Genomic DNA, 10841 nt, shown 5'->3' with positions numbered 1-10841 from the left:
TTCAAAGTGTTAAAATTATGTCAGGATATCTATTTAACCCTTCCAATCACATCTCGAAATCTTTGGTTTATTAGTGTTACAAAAAAAAAAAATAAGAAAATAATATTCATCAATATTGTCAGTAATTTTCAAGCAATATTTAATTTAACAGTAATTTCCTCATAATTTTACTTAAAACTAATTTTAAAACTACGTTCTAATCATGACCTTTTAAAAGAATGTTTTGAAAATAATGAAGCAAATAAATACTTCAATTATCAGAAGTGGTCATCTATTTATTTAAATATCAATCTTATAATTGGTCGCGTAAATAATATAGTTTGGTCGATTTCGTAAAAGTACATATATTTTTAGATGTTCACAAATTTCTAGAATCGCCCCCCCCCCCCCGCCCATTAATCAATTGACTAATATTTATCTTAAGTAGCAATAGATCAATAGACACATATATAAATTACATTTATCTTAATTCAACGAATCGATTGTTTAACCGAGATCTTTTTATACTGAAAACAAATAACAAAATTCCAATTTCAAACAGTTTTCATATATCATCACTGAATGCATGAAATTAAATACTCTATTTTTGTATAATTGTACACATTGAACGTCTTATAAAAATATTGTTTCGAATATGAAATAGTTCTCATATTCTAGCATAAAAGTTCATTTTCTTCTAGAAAAGAATCTTATATTTTGTTGAAATTCCACTCTTCGTAAAAGACTTCTAAAACTTTCAACTTTTTCCCATTGTTTAATTAAGTTTGTCGCAAATTTCTTCCAATCTGTTCCATAGAGTCAAGTTTTCTTCATTTTTAACCAGATTTCGACACAATTCTCTCAAGTTACTTTTTCTTAGATGTTCTCTTAATGCATCTGAAAATTAAATGTAAATAAAATTTTCAAATAATCAGTTTCTTTTATCAGTATTATAGAAACCGAATTTTCACAAAAGAACTAAAGAAATTGATCTAGAATGATTTTTCGATTTACTGTCTCAATTAATCCTGGAAAAATGTTCCACATTTTTCATGAAATTACAAAATTAACTACAAACTATAAACGTACTGCAAAATACAAAATAAACATAGTTTGAATACCTGAATTAGTAATATTATCCAAAAGAGATACGAAGTTTTGCAGAATTGGTGTTTCTAGATTATTCGTAGTATCGAACAATCTGCAAAGTTTTTCTCCTATTTCAGCTTCAAAAAGAAGCTTTTCACATTCAGGCAAACAACTCGTCGTCAATATTATCAAACTAATTAGAGCTTCGTTCTGCATTAAAATGTGTTGTGCTGTTAACATTCTGACTAAGTGTTTTGCTGCTCCATGTTTTATTATCGAAAGCGAGATTTCCTTATTCCTAATTTAAAATACACGAAAACAATTAACTAATTTTCTTAGCTAATCACGCTTGCACAAACAATCGTTATAAAAAAAATAAAATAAAAAATAAAAAATAATAATAAATAAATAAATATATAAATAAAATAAAACAATTCAGTAACGTTTTACTGCGAATTTACGAAATATAAAGAATATTATAAAGAAGTATCAAAGAATCTTTTATAGACGCCGAGTCGAATGTATATTCAAGGAATAATAATTGAAGTATTTATTGAAATCATTTCACCTGCTATTATTAATGAGCCAAACAAGTAGGCGATTTGCTTCGCCCTGAAGGACTCCAGGAAGTTCCTCTACCTCGCACCACTCAACTACTCTTTGTATTAAATTGCTTTTCTTTCCCAACTGTATGGCAGCTTCACCTGCATTAATAACTTATCAATTTAAATTTAAAAAACAATTTCTATCTAATAATTAACTTCAACAGAAAATAAATATATTCTCAAAAAGAAACAAGACATCTTAAATATAATTTTTCAATAATTCAATAATACTATTTTGATCAATCTGATGCACATATGAACTTCAAACATATTAAAATACTTAATTGAAAAAAAAGAAAAAAAAAAAAAAAATGTGAAGGAAACTATATTTGAAGAAATATTGATTGCAACGAATATTTCTAAAATGAAACCTCACATTGACCATCGATAACGATCCTTAATGTGCCCAATAGTTTGAAGACCACTGTGAACGATTGGATGTCCAGCATGGAGTACAAAACATCTATCAATCCATCTTCCAATATTATAGGTTTGTTTTCTGCAGGGATAACAAGATTCCTCAAGGCACTGAGCAAAGCATATTGAAATCTTATGTCAGCAGTGTCCGTGTTATTGTTTCGTAGTAATTTGAGGAGACTACGGTGAACGCCTTGAGCAACCATAAGCTTACAATGAACATCAGTGCGTGCAAAATTGGCCATTGCCAACACTGCTGTGATTTGCAAATCTTTGTCTTTGCTTTCAAGCCACTGAATTAATTTCTTGTACACAATGCCATTGTTGTTATCATAGAGATAGTTCATGCTCTCATCTGGAAGAATCAGATTACAAACTGATGTCGTCGTGCTAGTTTTCAAAATAATCGCGAAAGAGTCGCGACCGATCGGTCCGTCGGCCCACGCGTAAAATTTTCAAAGTCCAGCGGCGTATTGGCGTATTGACTTTTCAACAAATAGTTTTTTTCAATTTAACAATCCACATCAACTATTATTATTTAAAGATATAAAAAATATGGATGTAAAATTTTTTTTTTGTTTTTTTTTTTTTTATTACAAATTAAACTATATCTACTTGTAGAACAGACGAAATGAATAACATCTGAATTAAATAATGTAAGAAATTTAACTTCAAATAGCATTTTGACTTACAAGGAAAGTCTAAGGCATTAGGGTCACTAATTATTAAAATTATATAAAGATAAATAGTTTCTTTTAAAAATACTTCCTACAGATAATTATATTGTCAATTAATTAAGAATATTTTTAATATACCTCCAGTCAGTACAAGAACAATCAGATTGCAAGCGAGCTTTAATGATAGTCTGGTCTCTTCATCTGTGCAGTATGGACTGTGCTTCTCTAAAAGCTTCAGCAACAATTCACAGGCACCTGTTTTTGCAAGTAGCAATTTCGAATTCTCTAAAATTTAAATACCTCTATTAACCTTGGTGCAAAGTAATTTGAATTGATATATAAATAGTAGAAGAGTTTGTATAATATATTGTTGATAGAAAGAAAGATTGATCCTGGAAAGAATTATTCAATGTTTAAGAATGAAACTTGGAAAACGAAAGATTAGATTTCTAATTTGTGGACTGTCAAGATACCATTTTCTGCTTGACCGTGAAGAAATTCCAAGCATATTTCAGAGAGTTCCGCCGATGAATCGCTGGCTAAAATATCGACCAATATTTTCGTGAGCCTTTCATCTAAAAATTCTAAATTAACATCCTCCAGTATTCCTAATATTAAAAGCGAATGCATCGCAGCCTCTCTGCCTGCAGTTCCATCGATCTCCAAAATACTGCAGATAATAGGTATGGTTTTTTCTTGTTGCAATGCCTAAGAAAGTTTTCCTACAGATTAACATAGTAATTACCACGAATGCACTAGTATGTTACGTTTCGAGAATTTATGATATTTGCATTAATGTATTAGTATATGTTCATTACTTTCGTTCTCTATGGATTACAATTACTGGAATGAAGATAAATACAATGTATATTTATTTCCAAACATAAGTTTGAAAAAAGATGTGTCATACTGGAACAGTTCCAATATACATATAAATGATTTGAAATGCATAATAATACATCAATGTTGTATAAAGTGCTTTTTGCAACAACATACTGACACATATGTGATAATCCGAACGATAATCAACACGATAGAGTGAAAGAACCATGCAAGAACATGACGCACCTCTTTATGAAGAGATGGTCGGTCAATAAGGAAATTTAGTAAAAGTCCTGCAGCAACGTTACGAAGGAATGGTGCACCTTCTACATTCTTCAGCATTACGCTTTTTTCCAAAACCGCCAGAATCGAAATCAACCCATTTTTGTCTTCGACAAATTTCTTACCATTCTCTATAATAATTTTAATAAAACGAAATTTATTAACGCAATGTAATTTAAATTATCGATTTAAAACGAAGCGATTAATCTGAACAAAATTCTATTTAACCGAGTTTTATTAACATTTTCACGCGACTGTTGAAGTTTATTTTTAAATTATTACGATTTCGAAAACCTAAGGCTTTATTCGATACATTTCTATCAAGGTATTTTTCATAACTATTTCGACCAAAAGATGTCTTTTTACATTTTTGCATTTGGATAAAAATAATTATGGAAATAATTGTTAAAAAAAGTCAATCAAGAAATAATGATTAAACTTTGAAAATAATTACAAATTAAAATTTTAAAAGGTGTCTTTTGGTAGAATTGGTGTTAATATTGCAATAATGGCAATTCTAGATTATTAAAAGATTGTAATGATTTGAAATCTTGAAATAACAAAATACTTTGAATGCAATCTTTCGGTTTAATTCCTAAACTGAATTCTCTATTCTTAATTATACAAATGATAAACTTAAGAGAGTATTGTTAATGTTAAAGTTTTTAACTGAAAATTACCATTGGACACATAATACCTATAACAGTAAATTTGTGCAATAAAAAAATCCGAGATAAAATTGATATTGCTATTTTAAATAATATTGTGTAATAATGGTCATTTTAATGTTAGCTACATACATGAACAAAACTTGGTTCATTAGGGATTAAAGCTCCCTACCATTCTCATAACAAATATTTCCCAAAGCTCTGGAAGTTTGCGTCAATACGTCGATCCGATCATCTTTTAATAGATCTATAAGAGCATTCACTAGGTCCGTATTAGTACACTTTTCCCTTCCCCTTTCGCTTTTGGCAATTTCAGCAATCGCCTTAGCAGTTTTTGCAATTATATCTTTAGATTCGTGATGCAATAAAGTAAGAAAGACATCGTCTACCATGAACTCTGTAGCTTCTAAAATAAAAATACAAATTTTACAGTTTGCCCAAAGAAAATACAAAAGTTTGCAACTTTTATTACCCAACAGCCAACATAGAAAAATAATTTCTTCTTTTCCTATGTAGTTTCATGAAAATTAAAGTTCAATTGTTGAATTCTGTAAAAATTTATTGAAAAAACTAATAACAGAAGTATTTTGGTATATTTTGACAAGTTCACAAGTAGAAACAAATGACTGTCGTTACTGTGTTCATGGTGTAAATTATAGATGCCAGGTAGTTAAATGCTAATTTGTTAAACATGTATGCATAAAAGTCATTTTTGTATGCACATACTATGCAGGATTAGGTCAAGTAGACACTATGCCCCTCCCTGACTCCTAACCTAACCCAGATCTAACTCAGCTACAGATGTCCTAAGATTAATATATATGCAAACATACAATTATGAGCAATATCATATTATTATATAACTAAAATTAAATAAAAATACTGTTTTGTAATGATCTTATTTTATAGGACAAATAATGGTAGATTAGCTACATAATTTCTGTATAGCAATTGGAAGGGTAGAGAAGATTGTTGAGATTGATGAATCAACATTTTGTCGTAGAAAATATCACAGAGGCCATTTGAAAATTAATCACAGTGTCAATTTTGAAGATTCCATTACTGATGCTTATACAAATTAAATTGAGACCACTTGAAAGCATGCCACACATTCTTTAATCTTTTTTATAATATATAATACTATCGATATTTTATATTTTCAAGAAGAGTAACTTCATTGGATACCTGAGCCACTAAGTATTTAGTAAATGTACCTAACAAGAAAATGGTGATTTATTCAATGAAATATTAGCAGAAATAGCTGACATTTCATTCGATACATGTTTAACAAATTAGCATTTGACTTTTTGGCATTTATAATTTACAACATGAACACAGTAACGACAATCACTTGTTTTTATCTGTGAACCTGTCAAAATATACTTAACCTTACTTTTTTATTGCACCTTTTCGACAAGTTTAAATAAAAATAACGAATTATCGCAAATAATGAAATGCATATTAATAAATCGAATGACGTATAATTCACCTCGATCGGTGAACAGTCCGTTTGCTAGGAATATACCTGGACAAATTATGAATTGAAAATCAAGAAACTACACAATTCCGACCACTTGTTTTGTCTGTCACAATGAAATTACATAGAAAGGTGTTGGAAAAAGAAATTATCGAATATAAAAGAAATATAACTAAATGTTGAAAATTGATGAATACCTCCAACAGAAGTTTTGCTAACATTGACAATGGTGTCTAAAATTTGGACGATATCTTCGTTTTCTTTCTCTGATTTTATGACAAACCTTAAGTCATCGACTAACTTAGCAATGTTATGTTTTAATTCACCTAAAACAAGAAATTAATATCATTTCGATTACATTTGTGAATCGTTTCTGTTTAATGCAAACAGTTCAATTAAATCTCGTAACGTCGTTAAATGTTTTAACTTGAAATATTTTTACCACGAATTGACAATTAGAATTAATATAAAAGATATTTAAAAAATTGTTCACCATCGTACCTTCCATAATTGCCTTTTTATCTTTGTTTTAAATATGTTGGACGAATTCGATTCCTTTTCAAAGTTAATTACAACAAAGTTCGTTTAACACTGAACAACATCTTTGAAGAACCTACCATAAATCAGTGAAACCTTAGATAAGGAATAATGACAGTTACATTGCAACACTAGCACAGAGTTACATACAGAGGCGACACTTCTGACGGAACCTTTGATGTCGATATACCAATTTCGGAGATCTTGAACGTACCTACGTACCCCTTAGAAGCAATGTTGCCGATATTAGTACTCCACAGACGTACAGAGTAGGCAAAACTTTTCGACCGACATGTATTCTTTACGTATAATTAGCGTCGTTAATAAATCAAATACCAAGTATAATCTCTTTTATTATCTATTTTAATCTAGATTTCTATTATATACTATGGCAATGTCGCTAAGCATGCGCACTAGAGAGAGCACGTGGTCACTTACAACTCTCATTGGTTTGAGACACTAGTGCCATCATATTGTAAGTAGGTTTGATTTTTTGGTAACATTTAGTACCAAAATTTATCTAACATAATAATTCAAATTTATATACATATACATTTATATAAAATTATATATAAATTTAAATTCTTATGTTAAATAAATGTGAACAAATTGATAAAATCGATAGAGAATGCAGAATAAGAGACAGTAATCGCACCTGCTCTTCTTTGTTTCGTTACCATGGTATTACAACGCTATGCGATGCGCGCCCAATACGAACAATGAACGACCGACTCCCGCGAAAATTAGTGTATCGTTTTATATTTAATGAGCAAAATGATTAACAGAAGCGGGAATGTGCGACTGTTGATTTCTTTGTTTCTTGACGGCGACGTGTAAAATACACGTGAATATCAGTGGACGTGTTTACTATAGGTTAAGTGACGCAGTACACGGCATATTTTAAATCTATTTTTGTATACTATTGTATTTTTATATTTTATATATTTATATTTATACATATACTATGTATCTATGACAATATATTCGCGAATAGAGCTTGAGTTTTTAATAAATAAACAAACACGTTATGGTGGAGAGGGAGTTGGATTTGCTGTGTCGTATTCCCCTTAAATCATCTCGAACGCATCACGCATCAACGTATTAATAGACCTTTGTGTATTTGAAGCGCAACGTGTCTAGTAACTCAGGAATAACGGATACTTTTTTAGGAAATAGATGAATATTTTTGCTTTCGTATTTTTAGAATATTTGAAGGACCGTGCTATTTGATTGTGAATTTATATGTGTCAAGCAAAACTATATAAAATACGAATGCTTAAAAAAATGTGATATGAACAGTATGCCGAATAGTATCAGTAGTGCCGGTTGAAGTTTCATTCATCTCAACTGCTTCATTAATGAAAATACATGTATATCATACAGGCGGACATTCAAATTCGTTCTTTTCATTAATTTCTGTTGAATATATCAATAATGTTTGTATTTTACTCATGCTTTAAATAATTATAAAAACATTGTACTTTTAATGAATTCCGTTACTCGACACCTTTCTTATGGTTGGGTCTGTCAAAATTTTTGAATGTAACCAACGTGTAATTCCAAAAAAATGAAACGATTAAAGAGTGAATTAATTAATGCAACAATTGAATCGTATTTAAAACGGCGTCATTATCAGGCAGGTTACGTTTTCGCTTTTATTTAAAAAATTTATTTAAAGTTGAAATATAATTCGTAAACATAACATAACCTTTTGTTTCAAACATTGATTGTAGACTAACGAGGTTTTCTGCAAAAGTAATCAAGTACATTGTCGAACCAGCGATGAAATGACTCTGAATGCAACTGCTGTTTCTGCTACATCTCAAGATAACTCCATCATTTTCAGTGCCATTAGCATTGATGTTGCTGCTGCAGATCAAGCGTATCAACGGTATATCTCCATGTCTTCTGAAACGTTATTAATGTTATTTTAATGCGACAGACTACTTATAATTAGATTCATGTAATTTTTAATGCTGTATACATATTATTTCTACCAGATTAAAGATGTGGGTAAATATTGCACTCAATGATAAGTTGAAAATGGAATTAAAAGGGCTTTTATACCCTGTATTTTGTCACTTATATTTAGAGATGCTACACGCTGGTAACAGGCAAGCAGCAATTCAGTTTTTAAAATTACATCAAAATGAGTTTAACAGTGAAACAGAAAAAGACTTTTTAGAAGAGCTATCCAGTGTATTTTCAGTACAAGATATTGAGTTGAGACCTTTGGTAAATTCCTTTAGAACTAGAAAGTATAAAGTGGATATGTCTGATATTGCTCACTTATGTCTTCAACAATTTCTTGCAAAGCATGGACACATTATATTAATGCAGGTAATAATAATGTTTCATTAAATGTTATATATTAAATATAAAATTATTTTCTTTATACATATATGTATGTATTATGTATACAAATGAACATCATAATTAATATTAATAATACATAATTTTTTAATTTCATCAATTAGATAATAAATACACATGTGACAATAATTAAAAAAATGGATGTGCCTGAAACAGATATAGAAGGATGCGAAGAAACAGGTTTACGATGTGAAGTAGGTATTAATGGATATGTAGAGCAGCCATCGGGAACTGGAGCAGATCGTGAAATGCGAGAGTTGCAAGAAGCTATAAGATTAATACGAAATAATGCACATCAACCTTTGCGAATATTCACAGTGAATAATGCTATCGAAAAGTAATAATATATAAATACACATTTAGATTTTATTTGCAGAAAACATTTTTATAATAATTTATGTAAATTAAATTTTATGTATAGCATAATGAAGAAATGGTGAGAGCTGTATAAAATTTATTTTTTCAGTGCGAGTAGTGGTGTGATTCCACCAAATATGGATAAATTAGCAGTAGGATTTAGTACTACAGAAATTAGGCTGTGGGGTATAAATGAAACAGTATTAATTAAGCCAAAGTATGAGGAACCCTCCTTCTCGTTTGCTTCTGATACTCCATTTTTACACAAATTTTCTGAAACTGCGGACAGAACGTAAGATTTGTTCAAACATAAAAAATAATAAGTTATTTAACTAAATACAATTAATACATCATTTAAGTAAAAGAACATAAAACTGTATGTTTGCATAATTTATTTTAAGGACCGAAGGAGGGGCAGTGATACTTAGAGGACATACGGACATTGTACATGATTTAAGGTTTATTCCAGAATCAGAAATTTTACTTTCTGTATCTAGTGATAAAGACATGAGGGCGTGGAGACTTAATGATTACTCATGTGCTGCAATTTATAGGTATATTCATGTTTATCAATATTTTCTGATAAATTGTTATATGTTATGATATTAAAAAGTAATTTGTTACAGCGGCCATAGTTATCCTATATGGTGCATGGATCTTAGCGTGTTCAATTTGTATGTGGCAACTGGTTCTCATGATAGAACTGCTAAATTATGGTCTTTAGATAGAATATTTCCATTGCGCATATTTGCTGGTCACTTTTTAGATATAAATGTATGTATTTTAACCAAAAATTAAAAAATGTTTTGTTTTTTGAAAGCGGGAACTATTCTACTAGTTAATATTTCTTCTTCGTGTTTTCTAGTGCGTAAAATTTCATCCGAATGCTCGGTATTTAGCAACTGGGTCCGCCGATAAGACTGTCAGGTTATGGGATAAAGACGACGGAAATTTGTTAAGGGTATATATTGGAGCACAGTCAACAATTTATAGTTTAGCCTTTAGCCCAGATGGAAAGTATTTGGCAGCCGCTGGTAAGACAATTTATTTTAACATTTTGTCAAATAATTCGAATATTACTAATAAATAATACGAGTAACATAATTTAAAAGTATTTTAATCAATACGTTATTTCCTTAGGCGATGACAAGTCTATCTCTGTTTGGGATTTAGCGACTAATGCATTGTTAACTGAACTTAAAGGCCATGAAGACACGATTATGAATTTGGATTGGAGTTTTGATGGTCAATACATAGCTAGTGCCAGTCTAGATGGCACTATTCGTTTATGGCCTACTTACGATCACATTAAAACTGCCAATAGGTAATTTTCACTTTAATAAATTAAAAGAAACTTACTTTTTATATTGTAACACTATATATCAAATACTTTTTTAGCAATTCATCAAATGTAGTACCTGAAATGGAATCACCACAAATATACTCTACTTACTGCTCGAGTATACTTTCCTTACGTTATTACAGTAAAAATAATTCGCTCGTGTGTATTGGAACGGTGGACAATTTGTAACATATTAAATTAAAGAAAATTAAATCC

General features: G+C 29.9%; 2 protein-coding genes across 5 annotated transcripts; one reads left to right on the top strand and one right to left on the bottom strand.

Annotated features, from left to right (window-relative positions):
* Positions 1–298: 298 nt before the first annotated feature.
* On the bottom strand, positions 299–6893 carry Vimar (visceral mesodermal armadillo-repeats). 3 transcript variants are annotated; one of them, XM_076765894.1, is made up of 11 exons: positions 6704–6893; positions 6518–6629; positions 6214–6342; positions 4712–4945; positions 3836–4002; positions 3241–3475; positions 2906–3052; positions 2050–2445; positions 1637–1772; positions 1101–1366; positions 301–876 (listed from the first exon to the last, which is right to left on the bottom strand). In XM_076765894.1, the coding sequence occupies exons 2-11, from the start codon at positions 6522–6524 to the stop codon at positions 755–757; spliced, it is 1839 nt and encodes a 612-aa protein (XP_076622009.1). In that variant the 5' UTR covers positions 6525–6629; positions 6704–6893; the 3' UTR covers positions 301–754. The 3 variants fall into 3 exon arrangements, with proteins under 3 accessions (XP_076622029.1, XP_076622009.1, XP_076622019.1); XM_076765904.1 differs by having other exon boundaries at positions 6768–6820; XM_076765914.1 differs by lacking the exons at positions 6518–6629; positions 6704–6893 and adding an exon at positions 5012–5100 and having other exon boundaries at positions 299–876; positions 6214–6258.
* Positions 6894–7685: 792 nt separating this feature from the next.
* On the top strand, positions 7686–10838 carry Wda (will decrease acetylation). Of its 2 annotated transcripts, none has more exons than XM_076765365.1 (10): positions 7686–8189; positions 8287–8444; positions 8554–8893; positions 9031–9263; positions 9393–9575; positions 9685–9837; positions 9910–10057; positions 10149–10317; positions 10424–10607; positions 10682–10838. In XM_076765365.1, the coding sequence occupies exons 1-10, from the start codon at positions 8121–8123 to the stop codon at positions 10812–10814; spliced, it is 1770 nt and encodes a 589-aa protein (XP_076621480.1). In that variant the 5' UTR covers positions 7686–8120; the 3' UTR covers positions 10815–10838. The 2 variants fall into 2 exon arrangements, with proteins under 2 accessions (XP_076621480.1, XP_076621563.1); XM_076765448.1 differs by having other exon boundaries at positions 8107–8193.
* Positions 10839–10841: the final 3 nt, after the last annotated feature.

Source organism: Colletes latitarsis, chromosome 1, assembly GCF_051014445.1.
Source record: "Colletes latitarsis isolate SP2378_abdomen chromosome 1, iyColLati1, whole genome shotgun sequence".
In the NCBI taxonomy this organism is placed as follows: domain Eukaryota; kingdom Metazoa; phylum Arthropoda; class Insecta; order Hymenoptera; family Colletidae; genus Colletes; species Colletes latitarsis.
The sequence above is the reverse complement of the archived record's forward strand: the minus strand, read 5'-3'. Positions and strand labels throughout refer to the sequence as shown.